The 19,543-nt window shown below is 49.4% G+C and overlaps 1 protein-coding gene and 1 long non-coding RNA gene across 5 annotated transcripts in view; one reads left to right on the top strand and one right to left on the bottom strand.

Moving 5' to 3' along the window:
• Window positions 1–1,233: 1,233 nt before the first annotated feature.
• IFT27 (intraflagellar transport 27) lies at window positions 1,234–18,777 on the top strand. 3 transcript variants are annotated; one of them, XM_037007035.2, is made up of 8 exons: window positions 1,267–1,285; window positions 1,596–1,696; window positions 8,178–8,257; window positions 8,648–8,707; window positions 9,824–9,883; window positions 11,858–11,975; window positions 12,873–12,982; window positions 18,530–18,777. In XM_037007035.2, exons 2-8 carry the CDS (start codon window positions 1,663–1,665, stop codon window positions 18,626–18,628), a joined length of 561 nt encoding a protein of 186 aa, XP_036862930.2. In that variant the 5' UTR covers window positions 1,267–1,285; window positions 1,596–1,662; the 3' UTR covers window positions 18,629–18,777. The 3 variants fall into 3 exon arrangements, with proteins under 3 accessions (XP_036862931.2, XP_036862930.2, XP_073069950.1); XM_073213849.1 differs by lacking the exon at window positions 1,267–1,285 and having other exon boundaries at window positions 1,292–1,696; XM_037007036.2 differs by lacking the exons at window positions 11,858–11,975; window positions 12,873–12,982; window positions 18,530–18,777 and adding an exon at window positions 10,273–11,842 and having other exon boundaries at window positions 1,234–1,285.
• LOC108384299 (uncharacterized) overlaps window positions 14,004–19,543 on the bottom strand; it is a 175,293-nt gene continuing 169,753 nt past the window's right edge. For both annotated transcript variants that reach the window (XR_001849991.3, XR_012121594.1), the window contains exon 4: window positions 14,004–14,141. This is a non-coding gene — a long non-coding RNA (uncharacterized lncRNA). The remainder of the gene's footprint in view (window positions 14,142–19,543) is intronic.

Genomic DNA, 19,543 nt, shown 5'->3' with positions numbered 1-19,543 from the left:
GGGCTGACACCTTCCTAGCAGTTCATGGAGTGTGTGTATGTGTTCATTGCCCTGCCCCAGACTGGTAGCCACACTAAGACGGCAGAGCAGCTGAGAGAAGTCCCAGGTAACCAGAGAGGCCCGTGATGGCGAATCCCAGGCACAGGCATCTGCGCTGAGGGGCTGCTCTTTGCTTTCAGTGCCAGCCAGCCAGGGGCCCGGCTGCAGCGAGAGCAAGGATGCATCTGGCAAACCAATTTGTCCGGAGAAATTTCTTCTCACTCATCCTCCAGTCACTGCCGAGCACCTGCGACACCCCAGGCACTTGCATGCTTTCTCCCTGAGTCCTCAGGCCGGCGCCATGAGGCCGGTTCTGCTAGCCCATCTTGAAAGATGAGGTAAGAAGCTGGGCGTGAGGCGACCTGCCAGGTCAGGAAGATGGCAGTGATTTCCGTCTGGGTTTCCTGACCGCAGAGCAAGAGCGGCTTCGCCGGGAAGTCCAGCTGCGGACGGGGCGTCCCTGGGCGACCGGCAGTGCCCCGGAGGCCCGCTTCCACTCATTATGTGGTATGTCACCTGTTCTCGCTTTTTACAAGCGAGGAAATGGGCTGAGGAAAGGCATGCCTTCGTATCTCAGACCCCGAGTCCAACCCCCAGTCTTATCGAAGTTTACTTGTTCTCCTTTTTGTTCACAGACATCACTTTAAACACTTTCAAACAGAAGATTTGAAAGCACCTAACACCCTTGGGCTTTAAAAATAAGATATCCCTGCAGGATGTGGGACAGGAGGCACCGAACAGCAGCGCCCTCAGGAACCTGAAAATTCGGAGAGCGACAAGAACCTCCCTGAAAGGTACTTGGTTCGAAACTGCTTGGGGAACTGCAGCCTCGCAGTACTACTGCGCAGGCGCCGCGGCCGGCTCCCGCGCGCCCGACCGGCCCCTTGTGGGCGAACTCACTTCCGCAAGAACAGGGGGGTGCAGCGAGTCCCCATTCCTCCTAAGGATGGTCCAAGCCAGCCTCTGGCCAATCACCGCTCTGACAACCCGCTGTTAGAGCCTCTTTTCCCTGAACGTCCCAGAGGGACGGGGACGCGGAGAAAAATGATTGACATATCGTGTAACCATTCGTCAAGCGAGATGAGCCTGAAGAGCAGATACCTCTGAGAATCATCTCGCACGGAAGGGCTTTTAGTCCCCTCCCCCTCCTCCCATTGGCCTCCTAGAGCCATGAGGGTGGGAGCTTTCTAGCGGCAGCCAATGGAGGGGCAACGATGAGGAGGTGGAGAAAGAGGAGGCGGGGCAGGTGGGCGATGGTTGCAGGTTGAACTCGTTGGGTCCGCTTCTGGGGCGTAAGGTTTCGGGATCAGCCTTCGCGATCCTCACTGCCAGGGGCTGGACCCGGAACGCGAGCTGCATTGCTTGGCTCGTACCTTCCAGGCTGCCTTCTGAGTCGTTGAGCCAGGCCGCATCTGTCACTTCCCTGCACCCCTGTCCCCACCCTAGCTTCCGATAGCCGTCCCCAGCCCAGCCCGTAGGGTCCAGGTCTCATTGTCCCTGTCCCCGCCGTGGCTGCAAAGCCCTTGAGCGTCTGCCCTCCCTGCTTCCTTTCCCAGGCAAAGCCTACCAACGCCTCTAGCAACCGGTCTTCCCCTCTTCGGTGCGTGGAGGTGGTTGGTTACCATGGTGAAGCTGGCGGCCAAATGCATCTTGGCAGGTGAGTCCGAAATTTACAGCCTCCGGAGTCCAGGGACTTCATAAGTTATCTAGAGCTTTTGTTCGTGTAAATTGTCTACCCTCGTCCCCTACTCCCTCCGAAAGGCAAGTTAATGCAACTACTGTAAATTCCATTAGGCGCGTGGAAGAATTACCTTCCAGAGCTGATTTGTAGCTCCAGCTGATTTCCCCCGCTCCCGGTCATACTCTGGGACCACCTTCACCAGTTCGAGCTGTACTCAAGGCAAGTAGGCTCCTTTAAAAAGCAGGCCTAGCCCACAAAGTGCTCTAACTAAAGCATGTGCTGTGTCCCAGAATTAGGCATCAGTGACTTTCCTAGTCTATTAAGAGGATTTTTTTCCCTGACCCCATACCCCCTGATCACAGATAGGAGACAGTAACATACAATTATGTACATTAGGTATAGTAGTGACCAGAGTTTGCAAAAGGCCCGCGTGTGCTGTCTTTCAGACACACACAGTTACTGTGCTGTCCCACACCCAGGAGGATGTAAATGTTGAAGCTCTCAAAGGCAGGAATCTTTGTTTTGCTGCCTGATACATCCCAAGGCACCCAGAACAGTATCTGGAACCTAGTAGGTACTCAATAACACTTTGTAGAATGAATTAATATGTGGCATTCACGCCCTTTCTATCAGTTTGCACATTTAGAAAAACATTTACCTGGAGTATATAAGCCTGGGGCCACAGAACATGTATATACTGAGTCCTTACTACATGCTAGGCACATGTATTTCACTTAATCCTCTCACCATAGCACACTGCGGTCAGTGCTGTAGTGTTTTGATCATACTGAGGCACTGAGGTGAGGTCTCTTTCCCAAAGTCACCCTCTTGTAAAGAAAGGTCATAGGTAGGATTTAAACTGCAGATCTTCCCAATTCCAAAACTCTTTAACTCGTGTTACTGTTGAAACCTATGGGCTCTGCAGGGTTCCCTGACCAGCTCAAGAAAGAGACAGTGAGAAATTATATAGAGGAAAAAGATTTCTTTTTTTGAATCCTCTCTTCCAGACTGAAATAGATATTTTAAATGGCTTTTCCAATTTGAAAATAAAAGGGTGACACAGAAAGAGGACTGACAATTGTAGCTCAAATCATACTGGGGCAAAAGAAATTAATGGTTCTCAAGAGAGGTCTCTAGGTTCCAGAGTGCCAGGGGAGGCAGTATTGTGTCACAGAAATAATTTTGGCTGTTCCTGTGATTGGCTGTGTCATTTTGGACAAAGCACTTCTCTGGGCTTCAGTTTCCTCATGGATAACGTGGGAACATTTTATTTTCTCAAGTTATATATATATATTTTTTTTAATGGGCTTCTCTGTTCTCTTATCTTTTTTAATTCAACTTCCATGTGGGGCTTACTTACTGAGCCCCTCTGTGTGCTACACTGTGCTAGGTCCTCACACAGGTTGTCTCTGACTCCTCACAACAACCCTATGAGGTCAGTACTATTGTTATCCTCATTTACTGATGGGTGCTGCTGAAGCCCAGAGAGGTTGAGACACCGTCACACAGCTGAATGTGGCAGAGATGTGATCTAGACCCAGGTAATTTGATTTCCAGGTCTCTGTTCTTAGCCCCAAGCTATGCTGTCCTCCAGCCTCTATTCTAAACTCTTTGCCCTTCTTTGCACCCACTCCCTCAGGTACTATTCACCTGATTTCAGCCACTGCTTGAGTAAACGATTCCTGAACTCCAACCTAGTCCTCAATCTGCAGCCTCCTTCAAGGCCTCAAGGGTATTTCCTCTTGGACGTTTATAGGGACCAAGGACCTCAGCACAGTGAATCTACCTCACCACCCCCACCCCCACCACACACACACACACACACACACACACACACACACGCACACACACACACACCTCCCTAGTTTTATTTTTCCTTTCCCCTCCCAGGCCTACTATTTCAATTGCATTAATCTGCCTTTTTTCTCCCACATAACTTGAGTCATTGAGGGACCTGATTTTCAAGTGCTTATTCATTCAACGGATATTTATTGAGCACCTACTATGTGTGAGACACCATGCAAGGTGTGATGGGAATATCGAGGATGAAACAGGCAGCCCCTACAGCCAAGTGCCACAATGTGTATAATAACTCAAAATGCAGCAAACATGAATCTGTTGCCCTTCATGTGCCAGATTAACTACAGAAATGCCTCAAGGCACAGCTGCTAATTATTCTGGCTCAGATAAGGAAAGAAAACAAGGCTTGACATTTACACTTTCTTTGCATTAAAGTAAACATTATTTAATATATGGCAGACATTGTACATATTAACTCATTAAATCCTCCTAACAATTCTATGAGATATGTGCTGTTACTATCCCCATTTTGCAGATTGGGCAACTGAAGCCTAGAGAGATGACTGACCCAAGGTAATAAGCTAGTAAGTGTGTTGCTGGAGTCTACAATCTGAGTATTGTGATTTACTGCCTCTTGGTTTAGCAGGGGTAGTAATAGTGAGCGTTCTGTGGAAGGCTGTTCTGACATCAAGGCCCACACTACCAGCAATGAGCTGCATTAGCCACATAGGTAAAGACAAAGGAAGGACAGGTGACCTTCAGAGGCTGTGCAGGAAGACACTACATGGCTTTACCTAGCAGAGAGTGAATAGGATTTGGACATGGATTGGGGAGACCCAGAAGGAGGTTATCTCCCAGGGGATATTCAGAGATCAAGGGAGCAGAAGTGTAGAGCCCAGAGTCTGTGTAAGGGATAGTCAGAGTCAGGAGATGAACCGGGTTGACTGGAGATGGGTATGCAGAAGGAATCGTTGACGGGTAATGTAAGATCAAGGCAAAGTGAAAATACTGTTTTGCGCAGGTCCCTCTGTGGGTGCTGACAGGGTGCGTTAGAGCCCGGAGAAAAACGACAAGCAGAGAGGGCCAGCTGGGGAGTGTCTTCATGCAACACCCAGTCAGGAAAACACAAAATACATTAGACATTTCAACAGAGAAATCATAATATACAGAACTGGTTCAACAGGTGTTAGAAAACTGAAAAAGCAAGAAGAAAACGGTAGGATGACACAGAAGTGGTAGAGCTGGGTTGTTAGGAGCTGGAAGCCAAACCCCACAGAGCTGGGTTCCATCCTCTGAGGCGGGGGCACTACACAGCTGGGATGGGACCTCAGGAACTCAGACACCCAGAGTGTGATGCCACCACATGCCACAGAGCATGAGGACCCACTTCCCCTGGGCAGGGAGCTCGGCCCCATGTTCAGGGCAACACATGACCAACCAATTCCAGGTCATCCTCGGGTCTATGTTTTGAAACCACTCCTGGTACCAAGTGCTACGTATGTCAGGGTCCAGACGAAACACAGAAACCACACCAGTCATTTTGACAGGATTTAGTGTGTGATGTTATTAAACAGGCACTTGTGGACTGGAAAGACAAGGGGACAGCAGAGGGTAACTACAGGAAGGAGCCTCAGGCCACGGCCGGGGAACGGAGGCAAGAGGCAGGTTGTAGATCCTGGCAGCTCAGGAGGGCCCTGTGGAGCTGAGAGGCAGCTCTCTGAAAAGGGGCGCTGCCCCCGATGCCAGTGTCTAAGGGGGTGTGATAAGGCTGGTCTGGGAGTGCAGAAAGACTGGGGACTGCATCTCATTGTCCCCTCTGGGATATCACTAAGAAAAGCAGCAAACACAAGGAAACGAAAAAGTCCCGCCTCCCCTCCTGTGCCTGCCAGGCTCTCTGGAACATGCATTGGTGGAGCCTGACAGGAAGCCCCTGGCAAAGGAGAACCATGTTTGCAGAGTCCCAGCCCCTGTGGGACAGCAGGGGTGGGTGGGACTGGGGCTAAGGCAGGAGCCCAGGTGTGAGGTGCGAGGCAATTAGTGCATCATCAGCAGGACAAGGAAGGAAATGTGGGCTTGAGATGCAGCAGAGGATGTCAGGAAGGAAGGGGAGACCAACTGGACATGGGAGGAAGGCAGAAGAGCAGTCAGAGGTGACTGGGTGACATCTGGGGATGGCAGGAAAGAAGGGCAACATCACAAACAGAACAAGTGAGACAGGAGGGCGAGACCACTCAGGCCCCAGATGCAGGACATGGGCCCGGCTATAGTCAAACAGGTTGGGTGGAGGCCCTTCATTCTGGTGGAAACATCCGCAGGTGGTTGGAGACAGAGACAAAGCTTGGAGAGAGATCCTGACCAGAGAAGTGACAGTCAAGACAGAGAGTAAATGGGACAGAGTAGATGGGAACAGGAGGCCACAGACAGACCCACAGCAGTGCCCACAGTTGGGAGGCAGGGTGAGTGGGCAGGGCGGTAGGAGACCCAGGCTGGTGCAGGGCCACTGGGGCTGAGGGCCAGAGGGCTGGGCAAGGAGGGGGCTGCTTCAGGCTGACTCATTCTTCAGAGACGTCAAGGTGCATGAGAACTGAGAAAAAGCCATTGGATTTGGCAATTATGAGGTTATGGTGACCTTGCATGGTGCCTTTGCAGATGTCACCCTGTCTGCCAAGCAGTGCCCCTCCGTTTCGTCACCCCCAGGCTCAGCCTTGCCCCTCAGGAAGTCCGGCTCTCTGATGAACCCGCCCATTCATTCCTTCCTCCATGTGTCTGCAGTCGCTTTGGTTCTCAGCTGTGCTCTTTGAATTGGCACTTGTCATCTTGTTGTTCTACAAACATGTTTATCAGTTATTTCCCCTTTCTGTGCTTGGATCCCTCCTCAGCCAACACAGGAGGTGTTCCACAAGTGTGGGCGACTCTGACTGACAGTCGGAAAAAAGATTTATGAAATTAACCGGAACAAATCTCTGGGGAGTTTCACAAGCAGGAAGAGCCAATTTCCAACTGGATTCAGAAGCAAAACTGGAGTTGGGAAGGTGGATGCAGTCATAGGGCAAGAGGGCAAGTGATATGCTCTGTTTGCTCGGAGATGGATGGGTGCCCCGTGACAGGCCAGCCTGTGGTACCCGATGTCATGGGAGGCTGCGCTGATGAGGGCCTGGAGGGGCACTGTTAAAAATGGGTCAGGAGTGTCCCTGAGCTCTAGAAAAGTGGGCTCTGGAGGAGAGAGAGAGATGTTGGAATCCTAGGCAGGCTCTCCAGCTTCTCCGAGCTTCAGTCTCTTCATCTGTCAGATGAGGTTAGTGGCAGTCACCATGGGGGTGGGGAGTTGTGGTGGGATTGTGAAGAGCTCTTGAGGGAGGCCCAGCGCAGGTTGGTTCTCTGCTAAGAAGCAGTAGCCAATAGAAAAGCAAGACCAGAATAGCTCACTCAAACCTGGAGGAGTTAATGGGAAATAAAATGCCACAAGTAGGCAAATAATTGTCTCACAAGAGAAAATTATAGGTGGGAAAGCTCAAAACTGAAAATAAGCAGAACAGCAGGCTATCGAGAAGTTGAGGGAAGAGAAGTACTGCCACTGACTGTAAAGTGGGGAGCAGAGGTGAAGAGATGGCACGTCGGGGGGCCAGCAAGTGGAGGGGGCCTTTGTGAGGATCTAAGGGGTGAGAATGCCGAGAATGGGTCCTGTTGGGGGTCTGGCGATGGAGGGTGGATCAGTGTAAGGCTCAAGGTGGAAAAGAGCTTGCAGGTGAGAGCAGAGGCATCAGAGGCCAAGCAGAGCCTCAGGTGAGGCAGTGGGAAGGGCGCAGAAATTCTCAAGGCCACAGAGCGCCCCTGGCACCCCTTGGGGCAGGGGAGGGACTCCAGATTAAACTGCTTCCCATGGTTTTGTAAAAGGTCCAGATCTCAGTCTGAAAACTGGCATAAACCTTTAGTTTCGAGGTACCAATTTATGGGGTGCTGTGGACTAACAAAAGGAGGTAACCCAGCTGGTGTCAGATGAGCTTGAGGGAAACATCTATCTGAGCTGGTGCGGACGATTAGGGGAGAGGCCCCTGGGAAGATGGACACACAGTGCTTCACAAATGGCACACCAAGCTGGGGTGGATTAGATCACTTGGAAATGGACTTCAGGATGGTAACTGTAGTACCTGACTTGTTTCCCATAAATGCAGAAACCCTCCGAACTCCTACCACACCTCCCCCGAACCCAAAAAAAAGTATGCAGGGTCCTAAGTATGGAAGCTTTCAACTCAAATTGGCTCAGTCACTAAGGTGAGCCAATAAGACTGGCTGGTCCCACCTCTCTACCTTCAAGACTTCAAAGCACGTTCAAGTTTGAAAGTCAGTTTTTCCCCACGGGGTATGTTTCAGTGGAAGACTGTCAGTAGTACTGCCAGTGCTCTAAAGCCCTCCTTAAGCTGTTACCTTCTGGGTGAGTTCTTTGGGTGAAAAGATTACCTTTGAAGAATGTGACTCTGGCCACTGTGGGTTTTGCAGGTTGGTCTCCTGGACCCACTGCATGTTCCTGTGAGAATCAAGTACATTTTCTCTGAAAACTCATTGAAGTTTGTGGTTTCCAGACTAGCGTTCTGGTGTGGGAGTTTCTCATGTCCAAATAGGCTGGAAGTGATGTTTTTTTCCTACTCTGACCTCACAGGAGACCCAGCTGTGGGCAAGACTGCCCTGGCACAGATCTTCCGCAGCAATGGAGCCCATTTCCAGAAGAACTACACCCTGGTGAGATGGGGGAATTGTAGGTCTGGCCAAGGCTCACAGAGAGGTGATCATCAGATAACCCTGAGGGAGTGGCATTCCAAAATTTCCTAAGAAGCCCTAAAAGGCTGCTTGAATGGCCACGTGGAGATCGTGTTTCCACAAGCCAAGGGGGGTGAGGCTGTCTGTGGAGCAGGCCAGCCAGTAGTCTACTTGGTCACCATGTACAGCTCGCTTGCCGGCAGGGGTTGGACAACACTAGTTGGTCCTTTCTGACTCATGCACTAAAAGTGAGTCCAGAACACAAATGCTTAAGCTGGGGACGTGCCTCCTGGCTGTCGGGTGCTCATCCTGTCCTCCTGTAACTCGCCCCTCGGGGCCTCTGATGCACATGTTCTCCATCTCCCTCGGCAGACAGCAGGGGTGGATCTGGTGGTGAAGACGGTGCCAGTCCCTGACACGGGGGACAGTGTGGTGAGTGGTACCCCTGACCTGAGGGGGTTCCGTGCTACCCCAAGTGGGGCCCGGCATCCCCATGGTCACCATCGGCATCCCATAAGAGCTGTGGTGCTGGACTTGGCCTAGATTCATGTGAGCAACAGAATTTGGGAAGGGAATTGTGGAACACGGGGAGCATTCTAGGGAGGGGCTGAAGAAGAGGAAGTGAGGAAGACTGGGACAGGCCTGCCCTCACTCGCCTGGTGCCAAGGTTCTAAGCCCCGGCCCTTTGGAAAGCCGTGACTCTTAAAATTGAATTGCAAGACGTTGTTTGTATGTACTTTCCTGGAGAGAAGGTTTAAGAATAACCAACTTCTCAAAGAGGTCCATGAGCAAAAAACAATTTTAAGTACCCCCCCCATGCAGTGAGAAGGGATCAGACACGTGCATAGATAACCAGTGAGCAGGGCAGGTAATGTACTGACATTCAGACAGCATGTGCCGAGGCCAGAAGCCTGCCAGGGATGACCGGTGCCTGGAGGAAGATGGAGGGGAAACAGGGAGACTTCCCAGAATGGTAGCACGGGGGAGGGGCTCCCACGTAGGCTGGCCAAGGTTTGGATTGGGCAGGAAGGGTCATCCTGCATCTTCCATGGGAATCACACCTTAGCCAACCCAGAATGGCGACAGACTGTCCTACTTTAAACGCCTTCCCCAGGCCTACTCAGTGACCTCCTTTAACAAGAATTGCTTTAAGATTTGAAAATCAATTTGGTTAACAAAGTGCAGAATGACCTTTTGGAAACCAGAGCACTTGTCAGCCTGTTTAGCATTCTGTTCTGCCAGGTGGGAAGTCAGCTTGTTCCTGGTATTTTTGCACTTGGGGTTAGGAGAGGTGAGATGCCATACAGAAAGTGCTCGTTGGTGTGGGAAGCCATGGCATGGCCTCTCCAAAACCGTAAGTCTTCCCTTTCCCCATCATCTTCCTCATGCCTGGGGGGAAGAGAATGAGTATGAAAATGTGTGCACGTGTGTGCACATGTGTCTCACCACCAAGACAGGCCCAGAGAGGGCTGAGTGTAATCTCGTCCACTTGAAGCCAGTGGTTTCCCACCTTGTAGACTTTCTTGGGACATGCCTTTCTGATTCTAGGAACTCTTCATTTTTGATTCTGCTGGCAAGGAGCTGTTTTCTGAAATGTTGGATAAATTGGTAAGTAGCATGCAGTGTTTTTCCTAATCATCACCACCTCCATTCACCAACACATGTGCCTTTTACAATATTCTCCCAGAAATTTATGCACTCTGGCTACCTAGCGAAGCTACCATGGCAAAATTCCTGAAGGGGCATTCCTCCCAGCCTTGGGACTTGTGGCCCATTGGCAGGAGCAGTGGCTCGTGCATGCGATTCAACCTTCCCCCAGCTCTGGAATGGCTGGGTTCCAGATGTGCTCAAACTATGGGACCCAGACCGCAGCATCCCCACGCTCAGGCCCTCCTCCAATCTCCTAGGACAGGAGCAGATCTCCCCTTCCCCTGTAGGGGGCGCCCTAGAGGCTCTGTAGTGAGGCTCACCTTGCATGCGCGGTCCTGGGCCCACAGGGTTTCCTCAAACATGCGCCTGCTGCTGCCCAGGGCTCACCACGCCCCTCCAGCCATCCTCTCAGGATCCAGCTTGTTGCTCGTTCCAAGGTAACAGTTCCCGCTAATCTGGGCTAGTGAGCTAATTAGAAGAAATGAGCTCTCCAGAGCCCTCCCCTGCCTTTCCAAGAACAGCAACAGCATTTTAATAGCAACTGTTTTCTGCTCCTTTTTTGTTGTGTAAGAGAAATAGATCTAATGATGGTAATTTCACATAGGGTTGGCTTCATGCATCAATTCATGATGTTTACCATGCACCTACTCTGCCCACAACCTCACACTGGGTGCTGCCCTGTCCGGCAGATGACAAGATGTGTCTGGGCAAGTCAGAGCTACTGATCTGCTCACACACACCCCTCCAGCCAGCCCTGACTCTGGGTTCTCCCGCTCCAGCTCCAGCTCTATTCCAGGCCTATCCTGGGCCTCCCTCACTGAGGCCTGGAGGAAGGAGCTATCTCCTGCACGTGCAGAGGGGAGGTCAGTGTGGTTCTAGTAAGAGTTCTTGAGTGAGTCTGTGGAAAGAAGGTGTGAGGGGATCATCAGTTCATTCTAAGCTGCTCCTTTTTTGGATGCCTTGGGGAGTCAGTGTAGCCTTCGGGGGCAAGGAGGAGAGCCCTCCACAGCCAATCCTGGGCTGGCTTTCCAAGGACAACTGGAGAGAAGAGGATTCTCCCTCACATCCTGGGAGGTTACGGACACCCCAGCAAGAAACCAAGCTTTAACTGTGCAGAACGGGGTCCCCAGAGATCAGGGCATGACCAGGAGCCTGTGCACCAGGACGAGCATCCCAGCTCAAGCAGGACTATCAGTGCCTGGAAGCAGGATATCCCAAGACTCTGAGCAGCCCCTGAAAGCATAGCCCTGGTTCTTAACTGGGACAGCAAGCCCTGTCCAGCTGTCAGTTTGGTTTGGATTAAGGCTGATACATCACAGGAGAGGTAGAAAGCACCCTTTGCATTTTGAAAAGCCAGCTCTTATTAAGAATATGCAAGCAAACAAGCTTCCAGGGGCTGGCTAATGGAGGAAACGAATTTCTTTTAGGCCAGCAAAGCAGAGAAGCATAACAACTTGCATGAAAGTGAGCCTTCAATGTACATATGAGTAAAAGAATAAATTAAATTAATGAGACCAGTGGCAGGCAAAAGCATTTCTGGGTAGAGAAAAGCCATAGTCCTACCCCAGTCTTTAAAGAGTTCCTGACCTGCACAGGTCACCTACCCTCTCTGAACTTAGTTTCTTCAGCAACACAGTAAAGACATTCAGAGCAGCCCTGTCAAGTTGGGAGGTTTCACAATGAGGCCTGACAGCACCCACAGACAGCTGGCACTGTACCTTGCCCTGCCCCACCGCAGAGCCCAGCCCTCCCATTCATGCCTCTGGGTGAATTGTTTTCTTCCGTGGGTGTGGCACAGCTTTCTGACTCACATCCCCATTATAGTGCTTCATTTCTCTCCACCCACCTGCCCCTTGGGAGGCCAGATTTTCTTCCAGCCTAGAAGTCACTTTCACGGTCGCTGACATGCTCTCACCTGTCCCTCTTGCACAGTGGGAGAGGCCCAATGTCTTGTGTCTCGTCTATGATGTGACCAGTGAGCAGTCCTTCAACAACTGCAGCAAATGGCTGGAGAAGGCTCGGTCACAGATTCCAGGGACCTGCCTCCCAGGTAGGCCCTCCGGGCTTCCACCTGTCAGCACCTCTCTTCTTCAGGTTCATGAGCACAAGGTCATTACAGTGGTGGCTATGAGTGCAGAAACAGAGTGCCCAGGCTTCAAATATGATGCTGTGCATTGCACACTGGCTCTGCCTCTTAGCGGAGACCTCAGGGAGGTACCCACATGTCTGTTGAGCTGTAAAATGGGCATGATGATAACCCACCTTGCAGAGTGTGAGGAGACTCAAGATAATAAGGGAGAAGGTGCTGTGATACGAGTTTTTATTTCTGAGAGCTAACCCGAGGGACGAATTTCTCATTTCCTCCTGTATGTGGGGCACAAGTAAACACCCATGTCCCTGTTGTCACTTCTGAATGCTTTAAATCAGTTTATTTTTCATCCCTATATGAGATCAACAAATTCTCCTTGTTATAGACCAGGGAAAGCGATCTCCAGGGACAGGCTCAAAAATTAGCTGCAGCTGATGCAGCTGGGAATGGAACTAAATTACCTCTGAGTCCCTGACGCTGCGCCCAGTCCTTAGATTAGTATTAATGACCATTTTAAAGTTTGCTCCATGTGCTAGGAATTATCGCAAATGCTCACATAAATTCAGCCCTCGCCTGCACAGCGCTTGCAGCCTTAAGGCAGACAGATATGTATGAGGTGCAGAAAAAGGGTCAAGCGAAAGACGTGTGTGTAAAACAAAGCCCGCCTGCTCTGCTGCAGCCCCTGGGAGCCAACACAGGACCCCCTGGCCCTGTTTGTCTCTCCCTGTTGTGCTCACCACCTCAAATCTGGTGATGTTTACACCCCTCAGAATTAGTGTGCTTGCTCTTTTATTTCTCCGGCTGTCCTCCCAGACGGCCACAGTTAAATGCAATGCTTTGGTTGTTTCTTTTGAGTAGGTGTCTTAGTGGGGAATAAGACAGACCTGGCCAGCAGACGAGCAGTGGAATCGGCTCAGGCCCGGGCGTGGGCGCTGGGCCAAGGCCTGGAATGTTTTGAAACGTCCGTGGTAAGTATCTCCATTTGCTCCCCAGCCAAGTCTGGAGTGGGCCTCTGCTGGAAGTGGCTTTTCACATGACCTCACAGGCATTGAGTAGTTACTCCACCATATGCAGAGTCTAATTTGGATCTGATGTTTACATTCTTAGCACAAGATCTCTTCTCAATATAGTGAGTCACTTGTGCATTCCCAGCCAGCCAGCCGTGGGAAGTTATGTCTCAATCAGTAAGAAGCTTAAGTTCAATTACAGTGACCCTTGATGTTTGCATGAAAAACGATGGGTTTCAGTGTTGTAGGTACCTTATTGCATTGATCCTCACAATCAGTTCTGTGAATCGGAAGCTGGCCCACAATTCCCACTTCCCTGTTGTGGAGGGGAGGTGACTCGCCCAAGGTCACATGATCACCTGACCAGCAAAAGGTTAAGCCAGGGCTGGAATCCTGGCTTCTGTTCCCATCAGGGCTCTCTGTCCCACCTTGCTGCAGCCCCAAGGTGACTCTGGGCCACAGAGTGTCTTCCAACAGAGACAGCAGGAGCCCTTGTTAAGGGAGACAGCCACAGTGATTTGTTTCAGGCACCTTCAGAACACTACATCATGAGTCCGACTATCCTGTGCTGGGGAGCCCCCTTCCTATGTTTGGGGTTTTTGAGGTCCCAGTCCCCCTGTAGCAGGGTGCAGGCATGTGACCCAGGCACCAATCAGATACTTCTGTGTGCAACTTGAAGGAAGAGAGTAAGGTGAAGACATGTCCCAGCAGGAGCAACCCAGAAACATCCATTTCAGGGCCACCATGGGCCGGCTTTGTTGGGGAGACTTGCTAAGCCTGGCACAGCCAGAAACATCCCTGGTTGTAACTTAGACCTCACTGTTTGGTGTTGTGGGCCCCAGACCTGATTCTCTGGCCCTTCAAAAGAATCATTGGCCTGCTAATAAATAGCCAGGAGGTGGTTTTCCACTCAAGCTATGGGCACTTCCGCTGTTGCGTCTACAAAACTTGACCAATGCTGCTGCTTAGTTGCTATGTGGATGTGAATTTTTCCACCGCCCAAAGTGGTGTGCTTCTGTGAGAAGAGCAGCGGAAGGCAGGTGCTCTGGCCTCTGATGGGGAGCAGCAGAACTAGCTGTGGGGCCCTCAGCATGCTACTCGGGGTCCTCAGGCTCCTCACCTAGGAAACGGGGAGAATAAAATACATTCTTCATTGAGTAATAAATCTAAGAAGTCAGATGGTGAGTATTAAAAACACTTAAGCACAAAGTCTGGTACATAATAAACACTCCATAAATGTTAGCTTTTTTTAAAGTATAAATATTCCCTCTAGTAATCTTGTTTATACTGTGATTATTTAAATCCTTGTATTCTTAGATTATACAGAAATAAATGTCACTCTCACTTCTGACCCAATACTAAATAAATGAAGTTCAAATTAGTGTTGACTGCACAGAGAAGGTTTCTCATCTTTTATGCAGCACGCCTCAGAGCAGAGCAGCAAGCTGTACTACCCACAGCAAACAATATTTTAGTATTCCCTCTTCCTCCACTCACATTAGTGGAACTGCCTCTTCACCCCAATATCCCATATTCCCCAGACTTCATGATGGAACTCAGAAATTAACATCCACCCCAACATATTAGTCATCAAAGGCCACTGGGCTGTGTGTTTAAACTGTTCACATAGTTGTTGCTATGCTGGTGAGAGAGGTGGGTATAAATTATGCTTGAGGAGGCTGCGGTAAGTACTTGGTATTAACTATGCAAGGTAACTAGTCCCTCCTGAGTCGATGCTAACAGAAGCGCACCTGGCAGCTTGGTTAAGAAAGCTGTAATTAAAAAGGAAATATAACCCAGTGCTATTTGAGACACAGTCAAGTCTTGACACCAAGCTCATCTCCTCTCCTCTTCCTGAGCACAACAGCCATCATCCTGCAGACCTGAAGGAGGTACCCACATGGTTGTGGGACTTCTTTACTTTTAATTCCATACCCAGAACTTGTTCATCTTAAAAACCAGAAGTTTGCACTCTGCTACCTTCACCCATTCCCTCCGCCACCCCTGACAACCACCCATCGGCTCTGGTTCTATGACCTCAGACTTTTTAGATCCACATATAGGTGAACATAAAGTGTCTGACTTATTTCATTTGGCATAATGCTCTCAAGGTCCATCCATGTTGTCACAAATGGCAGGATTTCCTTCTGTTTTTATGGCCAAATATATATATACATACATATACTATATCTATAATTATGTATATGTTATACATTGTTATATACTTTGTATAATATAATATGTATATACATCAGATTTTTATTTTCTTTACTCATCTGTCAGTGGGCACTTAAGTGGTTGCCATATCTTGACTCTTGTGACATGGGGTCATGCTGCAGTGAACATGGGGCTACAGGTTTACCTCTTCAAGGAAGTGATTTCATTTCCTTTGGATATTTACCCAGAAGAGGAATTGCTGGATCACCATAGTTCCATTTTAAATATTTTGAAGAACCTGCATACTGGTTTCCATAGCCACTGCACCAGTTTACATTCCCACCTGCAGTGCACAGGAGTTCCCTTTGCTCCACATCCTATCCAGCACCTGTTATCCCTTGTCTTTTGTGTAGTTGCCATTCTAACAGGTGTGAGGTGCTACCTCATTGGGATTGTGATTTGCATTTCCCTGAGGATTCGTGATGCTGTGCACGTTTTCATGTGCCTATTGCCCATCTGAATATCTTCTTTTGAAAAATGTGTATTCAGATCTTCTGCCCATTTTTTAAATCAGATTATTTGTGTTTTTGTTCTTGAGTAGTATGTACAAGTTCCTTATATATTTTAGGTATTAATCCCTTATCAGATGTGTGGTTTGAAAATATGCTCTCATTCATAGGTTGCCTTTTCGTTTTGCTATGCAAAAGCTTTTGAGTTGGCTGTTGATTTCTGCTTTTGTTGCTGTGCTTTGTTGCCACTTCCATAAAATCATTGCCAAGGTCAATGTCAGGGAGCTTTTTCCCAATGTTTTCTTCTAGAAGTTTTATGGTTTCAGGTCTTAAGTTCCAATCTTAAAACCACTTTGAGTTAATTTTTGTGAATGTTATAAACTAGGGATCTGATTTCATGCTTTTGCGTGTGAATATCCAATTTTCCTAACACCATTAATTGAAGAGACTGTCTTTTCTCCATTGATTATTCTTGGCTCCCTTGTCAAATACTAGTTGACCGTATATGTGGGTATTTATTTCTAGGCTCTCAATTCTGTTCCATTGGTCTTTGCTTCTGTTTTTATGCAGTACCATACTGTTTTGACTACCATAGTTTTGTAATATGGTTTGAAATCAGGATGTGTGATGTCTCCAACTTTGTTCTTTCTCAGGATTACTTTGGCTGTTCAGGGTCTTTTGTGGTTCTTCTTTGACTATTGTAATGCCCCTCCATATTTGAAATTTTCAGGCTAAAAAATTAAAAAGCATTCCTTAAAAAGAAGTTAAAATTTTTTTTAAATATCATTCATTATTGTAAGAACTTGTACAATAATAAATATAAGAGAGTTCAAGAACAATTCATATGGATGACTCTCCCCGTGTAGGAAGGTGAGGAGAAGGGAACTGATGTTTGTTGAGTGCCTACTGTGTGCTAGGTGTTCTCCACATATTATCTATTGAAGCTTCTAAAGCCCTATAAGAGAGCCACTGCCATCCCTGTCATACAGATGACAAGTAGACTCAAAAGGGTTGTGTAACTCTCCCTGGTAGCCCAGCTAATGAATGGTAGACCCAGAACTAGAATACAGGCCTGTCCAGCTTGAGAGCCTGGGCCTTCTAGAAGGGGCTGTAGCCTCCCACAGAGCCTACTTTGGGACTCTCAGGGGCAGAATTCTAGGCCAGATTAAGTGCTGATCTGAACCTGCTCTAAGGATCCTTCACTCAAAACAAACTACTGTAGGGTATGTCAGCAAGATGATAATTGGTCAATAACAAAAGGATTCCTGTCATTGGAAAGCTCTTTTAATGCATTTGGAAAATGGTTCGATTTACATCTGCTTTTTCTGGGGCCCACCTCCACTGAATTTCTTACTTTTTTTGTTACATTCTCCCAAGATCTTGATTTCAAAACCTTTCAAGTTCATTTGGAAATCCTTGCATGTGTGCTATGTAATACTTAACTATACTTGGAACTGCTATGACATTTTACTCTTTGATGTTGGCGTTGCCTAGGACGTCATGCTCTGCACGACCAAAGGTGCCTTGCAGATGTAACTGAGTCATTTCCCTTACGTCTGCCTGGAGAGTAACAGCCTTCTGGTCCTTGGCAGTCATGAGCTTAGTGCGGATGCTCGTCTTGGCTGCACGCTGTCCTCTCATTCCTCAGTGCTCGCTTAGCACTGCTGCCTCTGTTCCTGCTCTTGGCCACTTGTCTCCCCCGCTGGAACTTCCCTTGCTAGAAAGTCCAGGTAACTTTCTCCAGGAGAACTAGGTTCCTTTGCGCATTTCTGTCACCCTGGCTGGCAGAGTGGAAGGGCTGCTCCTCTCGAATTGGGAATCTGAATTCTAGGCTGGGCTCTGCACAGACGAGCTGAGCCCCTGGGCCCCAGACTGCTCTTCCGCAAAACGGAGGTGCTGAGCTTCAAGGCTTTGTCGCATTCTTTGGAATCCGGTTTTGTTGGGGGTATTTCATTGCCTCGTGTCAAGACTACACTTTTGTTAGCTGCCAAGGATATTTGAAAACATCTTGTACATTCGTAGCTTGAGCTACTGTCCTGAAAGTAGTGGGATCTTTCTTCTGCCAACTTGTCTCCTTAAAAAAAATTTTTTTTTTGTAATACACATGCACACCCAGAGGAAGAGAGCCACAGCTGCTGAGAGTGTGCCATTTTCTTTCCCCTACAGCTTGTCCATGCTCACCTTCTAGGCAAGTTCTTCTCACCCTGTAGAGAGAATCTAGAGCAAATTCTAGAACTTTTCTCATCTCTCATATAATGAAAAATGCTTTGACATCTTTAGTCACAAAAGTATCCATTATTTCAGTTATTAAAATGCCCAGTCCTGAGTGAAAGTTCCTAACTTGATTTACAGGAAGCAGGGCTGGCTGTGCCCATCTCTGCAGCAACACTTGCCCCCAGCACACAGCCTGTGGGGAGAGGGGAGATGTGGAGCTGACAGCGGGCATCTGTGTGGGGACCCACTGCGGCCCCTCCGGGCTCACTAGGTGCCGGGTGTCTGGGGCTGAGGCTCTGAGCACGTCAGAGATGCCCTCTTTCCGCCCCTATCAGCTCACCTGCAGTGTCCCTGCAGGTGTCATAATATAGTGAGAGTGGCTGAAACAGATCTAGGCTCGGACCCAGCTCCACATTGGCAAGTATTTGGCTTTTGGCAGGTTATCTTAATCTCTCTGTCTCTCCATTCCTTCTTGCAAAACAGGCATAATGGTAGTAGCTAGCCCAGGGGTGTGAAAGTGAGATGAGGCAAAATGTGTGTAGCACCTGACACGAGCTGAGAGGGAGGGGGTGCTGGCTGTGTGCCGATTAGGAATAACCCAGCTGACTTCTTTAACTTGTCCCTACAGAAGGAGATGGAAAACTATGAAGCCCCGTTCCACTATCTGGCCAAGCAGTTCCACCACCTGTACCGGGAAAAGGTGGAGGTTCTCCACGCTCTGGTGTGAGGGGCTGGGACGGATTGTTGCTGCCGACAGCACGATGCTCCTGGGAATCTGGCAGCTGGCCTGTCTCCTCAGAAGATGGGAGAAGATGGAATTGCCGTGGCACTTCCGATATGTCATGGCAGCTTTAAATAAAATGAGAAAACGTAGAAGCAGCCGCTCCTCCCGTTCTTGGCTAGGCGGTGCTGGTTCCGTCTTGCGCTTTGACTGCTGGCTGCAGAGCACCCCCGGAACTTTCCTCAGAACCGTGGCAGCCCTGCCTCCCTTGGTGGGCTGCTGCTTGTTAGAGTGGGGGTCCCACCCTGCCTGAAGGGCCCTCCATTGAGAAGGCCCCGCCACAGGGGCATTTGTATGTGCTTACAGTTCGCACCGCAGTGGAGATGCTCAGCTGGCATTTGCCACGTGGCTCAGGGGCCTCATGGCCCTCTCCTTATTCTCGAAGATTCACCTTTGCCTCCTGCTCTGCTGTCCAGATGCCAGGGCTCCCCGACAGTGGCTATTGGTGCTGACAAAACAGTGCCCTCTGCCGGCCCCCCTGCCGCCTCCTTAATAAGGGCCCAGCCCCTCCCACTGCCGGGAACCCTGAGCACCCAGGGAGCCAAGAACAGGCCCCTTTCCTTTAATGACCCCCTGCAGGGAGCCGGGCAGCAGTCATAATTCTCTGCACTGGGCTTGACTGTTTTCCATTCTGTCTCTGCTGCCAGATTAATCTTCCTAAAACACCACTTTCATCGTTTCCCTCCGCTGATTAAAGACCCACAGAGGTTCCTTATTGCCTTTACATCAGGGCTGCAGGCCGTGGGCTGCCATCCAAGGCCACTTTGGGCTGTCACCCTGACTCTGGGGGTCTTGGCGCCTTTCAGCCCTTCACCCACTCTCAGTCTCTGCACCTCCCGCTTCATGGGAGTGGGGGACATT

This window comes from Manis javanica, chromosome 10 (assembly GCF_040802235.1).
Source record: "Manis javanica isolate MJ-LG chromosome 10, MJ_LKY, whole genome shotgun sequence".
Taxonomy (NCBI): Eukaryota; Metazoa; Chordata; class Mammalia; order Pholidota; family Manidae; genus Manis; species Manis javanica.
Note: the sequence above shows the minus strand (reverse complement) of the source record. Positions and strands in the feature narration are given on the sequence as shown.